The sequence below is a fragment of the Passer montanus genome, unplaced genomic scaffold (genome assembly GCF_014805655.1).
Source record: "Passer montanus isolate IOZ18808 unplaced genomic scaffold, ASM1480565v1 scaffold80, whole genome shotgun sequence".
Taxonomy (NCBI): domain Eukaryota; kingdom Metazoa; phylum Chordata; class Aves; order Passeriformes; family Passeridae; genus Passer; species Passer montanus.
Genome location: NW_024373257.1, coordinates 2,175,956 through 2,191,834, shown reverse-complemented (window position 1 = coordinate 2,191,834; position 15,879 = coordinate 2,175,956). Strand labels below are relative to the sequence as shown.

The 15,879-nt window shown below is 37.8% G+C and overlaps 1 protein-coding gene across 2 annotated transcripts in view; it reads right to left on the bottom strand.

Annotated features, from left to right (window-relative positions):
- Positions 1-15,879, bottom strand: part of ALCAM (activated leukocyte cell adhesion molecule) — a 115,666-nt gene that overhangs the window by 9,921 nt on the left and 89,866 nt on the right. For both annotated transcript variants that reach the window (XM_039732806.1, XM_039732807.1), the window contains exons 7-14: positions 11,901-12,028; positions 10,156-10,285; positions 4,477-4,589; positions 3,448-3,583; positions 3,239-3,372; positions 1,551-1,683; positions 776-814; positions 505-622 (exon numbers count right to left, since the gene is read on the bottom strand). In XM_039732806.1, the coding sequence (XP_039588740.1) occupies positions 505-622; positions 776-814; positions 1,551-1,683; positions 3,239-3,372; positions 3,448-3,583; positions 4,477-4,589; positions 10,156-10,285; positions 11,901-12,028 (931 nt within the window). The remainder of the gene's footprint in view (positions 1-504; positions 623-775; positions 815-1,550; positions 1,684-3,238; positions 3,373-3,447; positions 3,584-4,476; positions 4,590-10,155; positions 10,286-11,900; positions 12,029-15,879) is intronic.

Sequence of the window (15,879 nt, the reverse complement as noted above, 5' to 3'; positions counted from 1 at the left end):
CTCTATTTTTACCAATTTTATTTCTGATACCTGAAAGTACGCGTGAACAAAGCAATTAAGGATCTCTCTTCTCCCTTAGATGGTTGAGTCTTATTCTGTATGTTATTCCGTTTTTAAAGGAAACAAGGTAGCCATTTCTAAGTAAAGGCAATTTCTAGCACCAGTACAGCCACACAGGCTTCCAGACATCACATTCCACAATTAAGTGCTATATTTAAATGCAAGAGTCAGCACAGACTTGGCTGTCAGGAAACAGGACCTCATTACTACTATGATCTATGAAAATCTTAGAATCCCACTTCCAGGAGATGAGTCCCATTAAGCAATAGGACAAGCCAATCAGAGGTACCAAGTTTCCTTTTGCTATAAGTGCACCTACTGTACCAACTTTTCCCCACTCCAGAAAACTGAAATGCTGTAGAGGAAGAAAAACAAGTAAACATACATCTCTTCTTATCACTGCTCTTTTTCCAGCTTAGTATAAAGTTTTCAAAAAATTCTTACTTTGATTTCTTCACATAGAGCCAGTAGACAACACCTGCAATCAGAGCAACCAGCAGAAGGCCGACCACAATTCCCACTATTAGCTTTGCCTGGTCATTAACCTTTTCACTGTTGTCATCTGAAGCAAAGAAGAAAAGTTAATGAGATGACCTATGATAACATAAAGCATTGCAACATTTCTAAGGAATTTTCACCAGAAACAGAAAAAGGGATTAGAATATTAAAAAAAAAAAAAAAAAAGAATAAAAAAGAGAGAGGAAACCATACATACCACCTCTATCCTCTGTCTCATCATATTCTGGAATACTTACTGAAATGAAAAATGTAAAAATTGAATTAAAGACAACACAGACCTAAAAATTACCTTTAATTACCTATTTAAAGCAATGACAAAAACTGGAACAGTGTTTTCCAAACAAGATATTGAATCCCATCTTTAAATAGAAGCCTTCCCTTGTAACTATACTATATACATTAGAAGAATCTTACTCTAAACCTGTAATATTCAAGTCAGAAAAACTTCTGACCGAGAATTTCTGTCTTACCTTTCCACAGGTTCTCACTACCTTTCATCATGATATATGATTAAAGCCCAGTATGGCTGATTTCTGTTGTGAGTCAAGTCATACCAATAATAATAAACTGTAATTTAGTGACTAAGAGATATTGTTGATTTTGTAATAAATAAATAATCATTTGTGTCTTGTACATGAAGTATTACTTTGCAGTATTTTGTATTATTATGTTGTACTATTATTTTGTAATATTGTTTACTTTTGTAGCTAGCCAAAAAAGTCATGAAGACTAAGTGACACAGTAGAAAGCTATCAATAAATTTTATGTACTGCTGATCCAGAGTGGATTTACAATTGCTTGACTTAAGACAAAGTGCTGATCCAGAGTGGATTTACAATTGCTTAAGACAAAAAGGTTAAATATCTCAGTATTAACATTACTATGCAGACCTACTCTTCATTTAAGTGTGATGTATGAGTACTTTATGAGAAACTGTAACTTTAAGGAAATTATCTTTAGAGGACACTCACTAGCAGAGACGTTCATGGAGGTCACAGTCCTTTCTAGCTCATTTTCTGCAATGCAAGTTAAAGTTACATTTTCCTCAGGAGCAATTACAATTTTACTGGAAAATTTCCCATTAACATATTTTGTCTCCTCTGTCTGAAAAGGTGAAAAATGAAGATTAGTATAATTTAAAAACACAAAGAACAATACACGCATCACTTGTATTACACAGTGAAAATGTCCAGACGGAAATAACTTTCAACAAATATTTCAGTTTTCCAAACAACAGCAAGAGAAATACTACATTGTTTTATTAAATGATAATGTAAATATTTGAAAGAAAAAGTTGGCCAAAATATCCAGTTATAGATAGTATAATGTGCACTGTAAGACCAATGATAAAAAATTATTTTTTCTGAAAAATTAACAACATTCCGCATTTGCTTTTAATTCACATATTTTTAAAAATATTCCAAGAGAAAAAGTTCTTGAAATTTCAAACTTCTAAGGTACAATTTTTTCCATCTTGCTGTTTCTCATTTACGTCACTATAAGGGGAAGAACTGCCCCAAGTTTTCCACTTTCCAGCTTTCCAAGCTATTTCCACACTAAGCATTATTTTGCCAAACTATTGTGTGTGTCTAGTAGCACCTATAGTATCTGTACTGTAATATCAATGTGTTGTTCCTTAAATTTGCTGTGCATCATTCTTGGATTAATGCAACACCTAGAGAAAATTATTTGCAATCATTTATATAGCTTCAAGACAATTCCTGTCTATACCTATAAGTAAATGGACCAATTTTGTCAGCTACACATAATTTCTGTAGGGTCAAACAAAACCTAATGAAATGTAATGGAATCTACAGAATCACTGCACATTGTCCTTCCAGCCACTGACTGTAGAGTGGTCTCATTTATTTTTCCTGCTAAGGCAAAATCTGGCAATACTTTTCATGGGATTTGGTAATCCATATAAAAATACTTCAGTTTGCATATTTTCCAGGTATTTTCCCTGCTATATATGAGTTCTTCTTATTTATCCCTCAGGATAAATGTATAATCATTTGGTAATCCATATAAAAATACTTCAGTTTGCATATTTTCCAGGTATTTTCCCTGCTATATATGAGTTCTTATTTATGCCTCAGGATAAATGTATAATTGTTCAGTTTCCAGCGAGAAACAACAGGTATAACCATACAAAAACAACTACAAATATTAGGATAAAAGCTGCAAAGCACATAAGGAACTATAATGAATGTAACTTCTGATTCACACACGCCAAATTTCATTACATTTCACTCAGTTAATGCCTACATCAAGTACCCATTTGCTTTCTAATGTAAGTTCCACAATTCCATCATTATTTGCAAATTCTTTATGCAATGGCAAAATCAGCACATTACCCAGATAAAACGGCTAAGTACCTTCATTTAAAAAATGCATATTTCATTTGTAACCTTTTATTTTCCCCTGCAGCTTCAGCTTGTAGCCAGTGGATCTCCTTTGCCTTCACTTGTTCTATTCAAAAAGGCTTTATCATAAAAAAGTCATCCATGTAAGTGCCACATAGGTACAGCTACCCCTTAACCTCCTCTTAGATAAATGAAAAAGACTTATTTTTCAATCTCACTACCTCAAAAATGTTCCTTGATTTTCATTTGCACTTCCTATACCCTAGTGTTTGGTGAATAAGAAAGATACTTGCTTTATTTAGGATGCTTCCACTGCCCGTAACTGTCCACTGCACTGCTGGTTTGGGGAAACCTTCCACATGGCAGATAATTGTCTTAGACATTTTATTTGTGTTGGTTTTCTTGGTCATTTTGATTTGAGGTTTTCCTACAAGAACAATATTACAGTTAACCATTTTATTTTAAAGTAACCATTAATAATTGCAACTATCTGCTTGCTTACCTTCCACAATAAGTTTAAGTGTCTGTCTTTTCCTCAGTCCTTCGACCTCCTGCAGAGTAGTTTCACAGACATAGTTCCCAGCATCTTGATACTGAAGACTTGAAAATGATGGACTTGTTTGCATTCTGGTATTGTCCTGATAAAGTCAGGAGTTAGAAATAACAGATATGGACTCACAATACATTAACCCCTTAATGACTACTATCAACAGAAGTTTTCACATGCTTTGGAAAATTAGATGCTCACTTTTTTAAGCTGTTTCCCCATTAATAAGTACATTTGAGTATACAGCATGAAAAGTGGAAACTGCTGGAGATTTATAGAAGCCATCTCATTTCTTCTTGAACAAGTCTGCTTTTAAATCAAGAGCATAGATGGGATCAGTTATGAGCTCTGAGCTTTTCTAAGAGGTTGGCCAAGACCATAAGTGATAAAACATTTGAGACACAAGTAACCCTCCTCTAGGCCAGGCTTATGAGCTCAACATATGCTCATAAACAACCATTAAGCATCATTACTATAAGTTTCCAGCACTACAGGTTTTGTAGAAAGCCACTTTCTGCAACTGCTACATTTTTCACCATCTAACCTTTCAACCCTTGCCCTTTTGTTATGTTTATCAGAACCAAGACCAAGTGCACCTGTGACAAAATGCACTAAAATTCCCCCAAATGGGCTTTTCTTCTTAGAAGAACCTTATTCTCAAAGGGCCTTGTACAGATCCGTTCACAGAAGTGGTATTTGTATTACAATATGCCTTAATTCTCTCCATTTGGAAGCGGAGCTGATCATTACAGTAACTGATTTTCAGTCATCAATGTGAGCAGATCTCATTTTAACCACATGCATAAGACCCATTTCAACAATATTCTTTAAAAAGCCCAATGAACTTCCTTCCTTCCTTCCTCCCTCCCCCCTTCCCTTCCCTTCCCTTCCCTTCCCTTCCCTTGCCTTCCCAATACTGAAGTAGCAGCAGTAATATGAAGAGGTGAACATCCAGTTGGAGTGTGAAATAGATGAATTACTGACCTTTATCCAAAACACAGTTGCATTTCTACTAGAAGAAATTGTGCATGACACAGGCAGGGCCTCTCCAATTTGTTTTGTGACTTCTCCACTAGGAGTTAGCTGCAAATCCAAATCTGGGATAGAAAGAATATTTGTAAAAAGTTAATCTGAGAAAGCCTGGCCCATTTCAGAGGCTTATCAAGAAAAGAAAATGTGACTAATTGCACTCATTAAATTCAAGATTTCATTTCTTCAATAAAATTCAAGTCAATTTTACAAGGAAGGGAGATGAGAGAATTATTCTAAAACAGGCATTGCAGAACATTCATATTTTTGCTGTAATTATAGGCTAAAAGGAAAAGCAAAACCTCACTAATCACTAGACAAATGGATACAATTTTTTCACCTTGTTCTGCTGAAAGAATGACAGAGCAAGCACAAGAAGCTGAAGAAGTATGTCACATAACAGAATGTGCATCTTGGAAAAGGATGCACAGAATGTTGTGAGGGTACCTTACTATGGGCCAAGTGGAAATGCATCTTCAGGGGAGGACTACTGCAGGTGGGGACAGGTTATCTAAATAGTGATTGTGGAGAGAACAGCAAGGGTCAAGGGGTGCCTTTCTTTTGTGTGGTAAAACTAGAGGATTTTTACCCTCAGAGTAAGAAGGGGATGAAGAAAGTCAAAGAGGGTGCATGAGACATGGTACTGATTGAAGGGATGAGAAGCCTGAATTACAGGGTAGGGGAGCTGCACATGAAGCCCTTTATTTGTTCTTATTTGTAAATTAAAATGCCACTTTTGTGTACCTCAAAAAAGAGTCCAAGCTCTGCCTGACATATTTAAGCTCAAGGGAAATTGCAGTCAGTGACAGCTGTGTTTGACACAAGGCAGGGTGAGAGCCAATAACAGAAACATCAGGAAACACTGCTCTGGATTTTTCTTAGTTTAAAGATTTGATGGGCTGATCATTTGGAAAAAAAAATTAATCCTACAGTGAAAGAAAAGCAGAGTTAGCCAATCTTTATTTTGCTTCCCCTCTGACAGTGCCTTGCTTGTAAGCCAAGCTGCCTGACTGAATGACTATCACAGATGTGTGCACAAATACACAAACACATGTGGTCAAAAGCACACATGACTTCATCTCAAATATGGTACTTGCTGGAAAAGGGTTGCAAAACCTCCTTTTGACTTTTAAGTAGAGCTTTAAAAAAGCTTGAAACAAAAATCACAGTGGAGGAAAGTGAGTTTTCCTTAACAAAACAGTGAACTTCACTACTGGCTTCATTCAGTGGTTGCCCTGGGAACACCATTGTAATTAAAGGTAGAACCTGAGGGAACAGCTAGTGTTCAGCCTGTACTATGGATCTGCAGCATTACTATCTGTGTTACAAGCCCAGTGTCTTTTCTGAGAGGTCACAAGAGCTGCATTTTCATCTGTGAATGAGTCAAAAATCTTGATGAAATAAAATGGCATCTTGTTTCTGTATTCCTATGGGCATTCCTATCCTCCCTCCTGAAACCAGTAAATGGAACCCAACTATTCTCCTGTGGCTTCCAGAAGAAAAAAAAAGAAATAAAATTACAAGATTCCTACAGTGAGCAGTACATAGATTTGGACAGTGTATGGGATCTTCTTAAACACATTCTAACAGTGCAGAGGGGTGGTCGAAGAAAAAGCTGTTGTTTTTTTTTCCCCTCAAGAATTTCCTTCTACATCTACTTAAACCTTTTGTAAAAGCTGGTTGTTTTTTTTTTTCCCCTCAAGAATTTCCTTCTACATGTACTTAAACCTCTTTGAAGCAAGATAGCACCTCAAATCTAAGGGCTCACCAAAGGCCATTCAGAAGGCATTCCTCTCGTATTTGCCATAGGAAGCAAAAATTAATGGAAGTTTTTGCCTTCATCTCAGGCAAGACTGACACTGAGCCCAGAGCAATCACTCAGCCCAGTCTCCCTCCAGGGCAGTCTGACTGTGCCCTGCTGGCCCCTTTGTGTGGTGTAACTGGGACTACAATCCCTCCCACACTGGTCTTGGTTGCTATAGTGGTTCAGGAAAATGTAGAGGGTATGAGATGAGCTACATAAGTCAGAGCAGTATTTGTATGACTTATAAGGCAAGACAGAATTAAGCTACTGTTTAACATAGGATCCCCTCTAGAATCTCTACGTGAACAACTTGATTTAGCTTAATTTTCTGCCAGTTTATCTGTAAGGTCCACAAAGTAATGTGATGTAGTTACCTTTACCTCTCTACTTAGTAAATAATCTCACTTTGGTACAGAAGTATGAGGAGAAAACATTTCTTGCATACAGAAGACTATCAAAACCAAATTTTTGTCTCCATTGAAAGAAAATCTTTTCTGTGAGAATTTTCTGTACATTTCACGTTTGGCTTTGAAATGTTCTTCAGAAACAAGCTCCTCATCAGGCACCATTTTCAATATATTCTGGCTCTTAATGTAGTCTCATTTGAAGTCTTGCATTGATTTCAGTGCTGTCTTTGCATACCAAGTAGGGCATGGAAGAGACAAACAGTGCATTCTGCACGTACCACCACATCATGTGAGGGAGGTATGGAATTAATGTGGGCAAGACTGAAGCAGAAATTTCAGTTTGGGAAGCTGTGGAACATCTAGGACAGACTCCCAGCATTTAAAGGAGGCCTCTGATGGAATACTGTGCTGCATTTGGGAAAACTATGCAGGCACTTCTTTGTTGTCTGAACTCCATAAATAAATTAGCAGACAACTGGAAACTTCTCCTAGTATCTTGAGAATAGATTTTTCCATGCAACATTCAAAAGGTGATTTTCTCCTGTATTTTCAATGGCTTTACTGAAAGACGAGACAAGTCAAGACAAGGCTATAAAAATATCTATAGAGAATTACAAATGCTATACTCCCAAGACCTTCAATTTACCGGATGGTTTGCAGAACGCATTTTAGCAGAAAGGAAAGCATCACAAAGAGGAAGTTCCACAGACCTACTTACTCCACACTAGGTTTTATGTGCAGAAACAGTTACAGAATCATATAATGCTTGGGCTGAAAGAGACCTAAAAGATCCTCTGCTTCCAACCCCTCTGCCATGGCCAGGAACACCAACACTAGTCCAAGCTGCTCAAAACCCCATAGCAACAGATAATGACAGGGCACTGTGGGTTGAAAGAGCTCTTTCTTTATAGCTGAGGGAAGACATACCTGTCCTTTACCCTGGCTGCTTTCCTTGCCTCACTCAGGGTGTGCTTCTACACCTCTGTAAGTGGCTGTAAACAGCTTTTGCCTTGGTGCCCTGCCTGCCAGTTTTGCTCATCTGACCCTGGGCAAACTCACTGAAGGAACAAAGCTGGCAGAGAATTTACAACCTCGTGTGAAAAACCCCAAATCCACAATATCAATCCTGTTCTGTTGCTGCCTCTGTAGAGGGACAAATCATGCCAACCATGAGCACTCAGTACTTTAAACTGGGACCTGGCTGCACAGATCCTGATCTGAAGGGCACGAGCTCAGGTTGTAGTTTGTCCTTTATGTTCCATGGATAAGGCAGGGAATATTTTATACCCCTAAATTTCCTTAATAAATAATTTCACTAACATTAAGGGTAACTCTGATGCTGTAATGTCAATTTTAAGCTTTCTGTAAATCTCATAATTTACAGTCAGCTTGGAAAAATGGAGCTTGATTTTCTCTACAAAAAAATATTTCAGGATTATGGCATAATAATGTTTTTTGATGCCAGCAAGAAGCTTTCCCTACCTAGACACTGAAAGAAATCAGTGCCATTATAATGCTTAATAAAATTGATTTGGGAAAAGACACTAGAATTGAAATTTAACAAATTCCTATAAATAGTTTATAAAATTTAAATTAATTTACGTTTTATTTAAATATTAACATAAATAATAAATTAATTTTAATTTATTTTAATGAATATTATTATATTGCCTGCTTTTTGTTGTGCTTGTGGTTGGGTTTTTAAAAAACAAATCTAAAATGCTGAGATTGGATGTGAAGAAATGAAAAGCCCTGACTCCTAATCATAGTGTGCCACCACAGAGAGGAATATTCATCCATAAAAAAGGTGAGGAATTAAGCAAAAGAGGGAGAAAAAGTAGGATTTGATTAGTAAGTAGTATTTGAAGGACAAACCACATGCTGCAGAAATGCTTTAGACCAGCATCTGACAAGACAATGAAGTACCTTAAGGATGGTGCATGGTCTGGACATTTCAGGAATTACAGAACTATTCCAGGCCACTGCAACTCATTCGTAAAAGAAGGCTTTATAGAGATGCTTTGGAAAAAAACTAAAATGAACCCTAAGTACAGTGAAGTAGTAGGGTACTGGAGTGCACCTCTGAGTTCGGAGTAGCTGCATTAGCTGCCAGCACTGGAAAGATTCATGTCTAGAAATTACATGTTTCTCTGGCATAGCAAAGCTCTTTAAATGTGCAGACAAAATAGAAGACACAGGAAAACTGGCTTGCTAAAAATAACTTGGAGCTGAGAAAGCCATTTTTCAGAGTAATTATTTATGAAAATAAAAGTAGACGTGAAATACACTTGAAGAAAAATCAAAGGGCTGGTTATACCAGAGCAAAGGTACCTTTGCTATCCAGCAGTGAAGAGGCAGCAGCACAGAGCCCTTTTCAGGTTTTACATGCCCAACTCTCAGCAAACAGAGCAGGTGGGCAGGGTAACAATGGATGATCTTATTAATGGCAAAATATTCATTACATATAATAGTGTAATTAATCATGTGTAGTGTAATTAATCAATAACTACCAATATATTATGCATGTACTGTACCTCTTCCAAGAAAAAAAAAAATCAAAACCAAATAAAGAAACATGAAGTTTGTTTTAATGTAAAATATAACTACAGTGGAAGCCTTCATTATCCTTCATATCCCTCTGAACCTGTCAACTACTGATGATACTGTGAAGAGTACAGACAATCAATGTTTTTAGGGGAAAACTTCTAGCCCTGGCATGAGTTTTATTTAACAGCCTGTGATAGTATAGCAGAGTTTGAAAGAGTTCCTGCTTTTGACTTCTGCATAAAGAGATTAAAAGCAACTATTGCTTCAATGGTTCAACCATTCATGGCTGCTTTCGAAGTGTTGCTGCTAGTGTGACTAAATAATATCCAGCTAAAGAAAATTTAATGAGCTCTGTAGCTCTCACAATCCTGGAAAAAATAAAAACAACAACTTTTCCTATGTGAACATAACGACTTCCTAAGTTTCTTTTCTAGGCCCCTTACACGTTAATCTCATTGAGGGAACGGGAACTTAACTATGAAGAACTAGAAGAATGACCTTCAGTGATATTCCTGTGGATTAGCTTCCATGTTTGTGTACATTCTAAGGCACAGCTGGAAGAAAGTAATTTTCCCTATATACATTCACTTGAGCAAAAGATAAAATAACAAAATTCTCACCATATGTGACAGTGTAATAGAATCATACAGAATCCAAAGTTACGTGAAGTGAAACTATCTAGACAATGAATTGAGAAAGTCAAGATTTTCAAATAGAAATACATTAAAATAAATAGAAATGAGTGGACATGCCTTCAAACAAGCACTTCACCTGTAGGTAACTGCCCTAAGCTGCATACACAAAGCAGAGAAACCATCCCAGGAGGTCCAAGATCAGTTTGTATCCTACCTAGGAGGGCAAAATGCAACGACTTACAGTGCACAGTGATGGTGGTTGAGTCCATCATGCTTTTGTCAGTCAGAGAGCACTTGTATTCTCCTGTTGCATTTCGTCTCACATCTGTCATCACGTAAGTGTCTGAGCTTCTTATACCTTCTGTTTCTCCCTGTGGGTGAAAAACAAGACATTTACTGTAGATGGGCCTGCTAAACCCACTAATTTTTGTTGAGGATTTTTTTTTTAATTATAAGGACAGTGAAATACTTCAAAGCACATATAGACACAGCATCACTGAAATGTAATTACCTATTAGTTAAAGTAACATTTACTTCCTGCATGATAACATTATTTTAAAAAACAGCTACAGTCAAGAGCTTACTCTTTTACTTGAATGACTAGCTCATTTTAAGAGGATGTTACAATACAAAATTTAACATTTTAGCTGAAAAAACCCAGTCTACTAACAATTAAACAAAACAGAATCAAAACAACAAAACAAAATCTGACTCTGATATATTCAGCTTAGGACAAATAATGAACTGAATTGTACTGCATTGCACATATTTGAACAGCACAAGCACACTGGTGTTTTGAATTAGCCAGCAAATTAGCCAGCTTTAGGGCTGTCCAGTTCCCCAATTTCCCCCTGATTACTGACTTAGATCAGCTTTGAAACAAGCATAGAATGATACCCTAATTCCTATCTCTGAATGCAGAAAGAGATTTATAATACCTGTGAGCCTTTCAAAGAGATCACCCACTGCAACTCTCCTTGAGAGAAAGGACCAGTATCAGACAGCAGGGAACCCACAGATAAGACAAACTCTGGTGTTTAGCTCACTCACTGTGATAGTGGAGCAAGGAGACACCAGACACTTTTTCACTGGCATTTAGTGACTTTCTAGGATGACTCACTGAATCTAAATGGCTGTTCTGAGATAAGGACTTCAGCTCCTAGCTCCCCTTGCTCTCTCCAGCAATTCAAACATGCCAGGAGTCCAGAGTAGTGATGATTATGTTCAGAGGGTGACATGCTGGGATTGAAATATCTGAAAGGATACCACTTCTTCTGGCTTCTCGCAAGAGCAGCTCTGCTCAGAGCTGCAGCAGGAACAAATAAGGCATATAAAACAGGAGTGGGAAGCAGGACATGGGAGCAAGGACCAGGAGTCTTAGAATATAAAGCCACATCTGTCTGTGGATTTCACCAGTACTAAGAAGATTAATGGTAACAAAGACTTTATTTTTCTCAGTCTGTGTCTTAAGCATTTTACCGATTTGTTCTTCTGTGCTGTCACACTCATTATTTTTTGTGTTGTTATGCCACCAAACAATTAACTGAAGAGAAGAAATAGCACAAAGATTAAGCTGTGAAAGTCCAAAAAATAGCTGAGTTAATTTGTTGTACTTTCACTGCTGGATCTGTGTTATGACAACAGATGAGATGGCTTTCTTCAAGATGCTAAACTGCTGTAATTAAAACTGCTTATTAAAATACCTCATGATGGGAAAGAAAGCCTTGTAATTTTTAGTAGGTCTAAACTGCTGAAAAATTTGGGTGGGCTGGAGTGGAAGGAGAGTTTTTGTCAAAAATATTTTGCCAACTGAGTTGAGGTGTTCTCAGAGTGTGACAACGGTCAATGTTTATCTTCAGTGTTTGTCGCATCAAATTCCTTTCTTCATTTGTTACAAAACCACGTAGACACTGACATGTAGCAATGTCTGCAGGAAGGAATGATACAGAATATTTCACTAGGCAGTGACAGCAAGGCAGGACTTACTGGAATGTAAAACAGGAACTCCTGTGGAGGAGGGTTGCCGTTTCCTGAGCACTTCAGAGTGATGTTATCGCCTTCTTTAATGGTACTACTTTGTGGCAGCACTTGAATAGTCACCTTCTCTGTTGGGTCTGTGAAAATAATGTACATATTTAATAGCTTCAGGGTAATCATAGAGCAACACTATGCATATGATATTCATTGCCCAAGATAAATGCAATTTTGTCATCCTGCAGCTGAAAACATTTGCATGTGTAGATCTTTTTATAAAAGAACTTGAAGTTAATCACACTTGCTATATTCTTGCCAATTAAGCGCAAAGAACTCATATGACATAAAATTCATTTTTATTCGCCAAAATACCTGTAACTGAAACAGCAATGATTACAACTATGTCATGTGCTTTAAAGCTAAAGAAATCCTGATTAGTATGAACCATTTCATGGTGTGATTTCATTATGAGGGATTAACTTGTCCTCTGTGAAATTCCCTATTTGGAGGACCACAGCAATCAGAAAAACAACTGAAGCTCTCAACGCCATGCATTAGTACTAGATAATAGCCTTCTGGCTTAAAAAGAAATAAACATGAACTAAGCAACTATGTTCAGCCTATTCTATATGCTGATCACTACAGGCTTTCAGAAAGATAAATCTGGTGAACATAATAGGACCCTTAGCATAGTCAACAGAACAGTAAATGTAACATACTTCTGTCATGTTCACTGAAGTTGAACTATAACTAACATTTTACTTTCATAATTTTTTAAAGCAGTGTATTCTTTAGCAGATGCTATTCTTTCTAAGTACAGACCTAAACATAATTTTTAAAAAACAAAGTAAAATGAACAAAATTTAAATAATATGGGCAGATAACTCTCACTATTTTAATGTCAAAGGATAAATAAAATTCCAACAAAGATGCCAGTCTTGCATTAAGATACAGCACAGCGCACCTTATTAGACACTAAACAAGTCTCCCCAGCAGAGGAAGCCCTAGCTGACAGGTGATTTTGTGTGTTTAGTGAAGCGTGTGCTCCACAGCCCTGCCTCCCTTCAGGCATTCCTCATGTCTGTCTCCTGCAGGGATTTCTCAGTATTCTCAGACTTCTCAGTATTTCGCAGTTCTCAGTGGAGCTGCGTTCCACCGCGGCCTCTCAGGCACTGAGAGCCTTAACACAGCCCAGCCCCTCACCCCTCCCCAGGCACTGATTCCAACCTGCCACAGCCTCCCTCCTTCACAGCCTCGGCTCCCTTCCCATGGAACCACCACACACGACCCAACAAGCTTCCACCTCAGCACCTTCAGAGCTGAAGCACAACTTTGCCTGCTTGGAAAAAGGAAGTCCAGCATCACTGCTGGTATGGAATACAAGAGATGCAATGAGATAGCTGGTCAGGAATGTCATGCCCCTCTTGGTAGCTGCTGGGCCAAAAAACTCAGTTTCAGGGGCTGCTGCAATATGTCTTTCCTTCTGTCAAGGTAAAGTTATCATAAAGAATGTCTAGATATATCCTGGAATGGCTTAGCCTTTATCTTGAGACTGAAATGGAAGGAATTAATAACGAGAAAGACTTAAATTTAGAACATTTTTTTTCCCCTCACAGAGATAAACAGAACTGGATTAAAAATGGACACTATATCCTGGAATGGCTTAGCCTTTATCTTGAGACTGAAATGGAAGGAATTAACAAAGAGAAAGACTTAAATTTAGAACATTTTTTCCTCACAGAGATAAAAAGAACTGGATTAAAAATGGACACAGTTAAACAAAAGTTACATTCTTGAAAACCACCAGTCTTTTCTCTAGAAACATCCTACCCTTCTATCTACAGTAATCAACCCAGAGCAAATTTTAATTTAATTTGCTAAACTAGAAAAAAACCCAAACATACAGCAGTAAAGCCTACTTTAACTGTTATCTAAGATGAAGAGGTCATTCTTCTGAGGAAGATGCAGCCTGTGAAAAGGAAGATGATGTCCACGGCCATGCAGAGTGGTGCTTGGCATGAGCAATGTACTCCCCTGCTTTCACTAAGAAACAGGAGCAGCCTGGTGAAGTCATATCTTGCCTCTCAGTGGCACACAGGCCTGACTTGGCCCATCTTACTTGGTGCTTTTGCACATCTGAGATTCTGCTTTCTACAACAGCAAAATTCCAGGAGCCAGCACCAAAAGGCAGCCATTTAGTAAATTAATGCTGCTGCCCCAGAGCTGCCCCAGCCACTGTGCCATTTCAAGGAAAACACCAATGCTGGAAGCAGCCTTAGAGTGAAGTGCCCTTGACTCTAATCTGTTATGTAAAGCAGTTTATCCATAACAAGACAGACACCTAACAGCAAGGCATGACTGGGAAGCCCGCCTGACAAACATTATCTTTTTACACTGATTAATGCTGAGCAGAACCCTACATAACTGGAGCTTAGATAATTAAATATCTGAGATAATATCGAAGTGTCCAGCTCCAAGATTCCTCTCCCAGTACTCCCTGCTTTCAGTAGCTTCCTTGCTTGCAGCTGCAAAAGCAAGCATGTAACTGCTGCTAGCTGAGCTAAATTATCCTAATCCAAGTAACATCCAACACAGCATGAGCTAATTCACTCTTCTTCTCACACTAGGTTACAGTGTCTGGCTCCTTCCAAGATGTGAACTAGCTATTAAACATTTGAGTACTAAAGACTACACTAACTCAATGCAAAAGATAACCAAATCAAACAAACAATAAAACATTTCTTAGATCCTGACTGAATAGATATATCTTTGAAAAAAATCTTCTGAAGGCATAATTTTAGTCATGCTCTCCCCATTTCTTTAGGAGAAATGGATAAGTTGCAAGGAATGAGCAGCAGGTTGTTCTGATTTGGTTCTATTGCTTCAGAGATGCAAAATATCAGTTTTGACAGTCAATCTAAAAAAAAAAAAGGCTGAAAGACTTCCATTTCTTAAGAATTGAGTCTGCCATTTTTAAAATATGCATTATATGCATATGAGTTTTGACTCATTAAAAACATCACAATTATCTTCCATTTCTTAAGAATTGAGTCTGCCATTTTTAAAATATGCATTATATTTGACTCATTAAAAACATCACAATTATTGAGAAACTAATTAGGAACACTCACTGAACTAAACTAAAAAAGCAAAACCAAATCAGACAGGTCATTATCATCAACTAACAGCAGTCATGAATTGCATCTCTTGAAGCTTGGACATCTATTAATGAAGAATTTCACAAATTCATTTGGAGATGCATTTATGCAGAGTAAGGAACTGAAGTTACAGCAGATGAAAATACTCAGAAGGAAAACTGGGTAACTCCACACTCTAGGAGTGGACCAGGACTAGAAGAGCTAGTTTATCAAACATTATATCTTTACACAGAGGGCACACTACATATGGCCAGTGACCATCGAGAGCCAGGCAGCTTTTTTCCCCTTCATATTGGCTAGTTCTTACCTACAAGTGGATGTAGTACACACACCACAGAAATCTGGAACAGCCTTACCCTCAACAGGTGAAGTGGCCCTAACGCATGAAAGCAGAGGGGAAATGAGGACAGCACAGCATCTCTTGGCAAGTAACAGCAAAAAATGCTTTCTGATCCTCACATTTCTTTCCTGGGAACATCTGCCATGCACAGCAGGAGTTATTCATGGTCATGGGGCTCCACAAATGACAGAAAAAAACACAGTGAAATTTGGTACCCAGTTTTATAAAGCAAAACCAAAAAAATAAGAAATGTCTCTAGCTTTAAATTGATGGGATAGGTGTGGACAGGCTTGAAATACCCATGGTATTCCCATGGGTAACAGCTGTCCGAGAGGTTGTGTGGACAGGCTTGAAATGCTTGAAATACCCATGGTATTCCCATGGGTAACAGCTGTCCGAGGGGTTTTCTTCTCCTTTAGTTGTGCTGGTTGTCACTCTGGAGAAAGAGCTTGTAAAAAGACAACTTTGACTTCAGATGAAACCAAAGACCAGC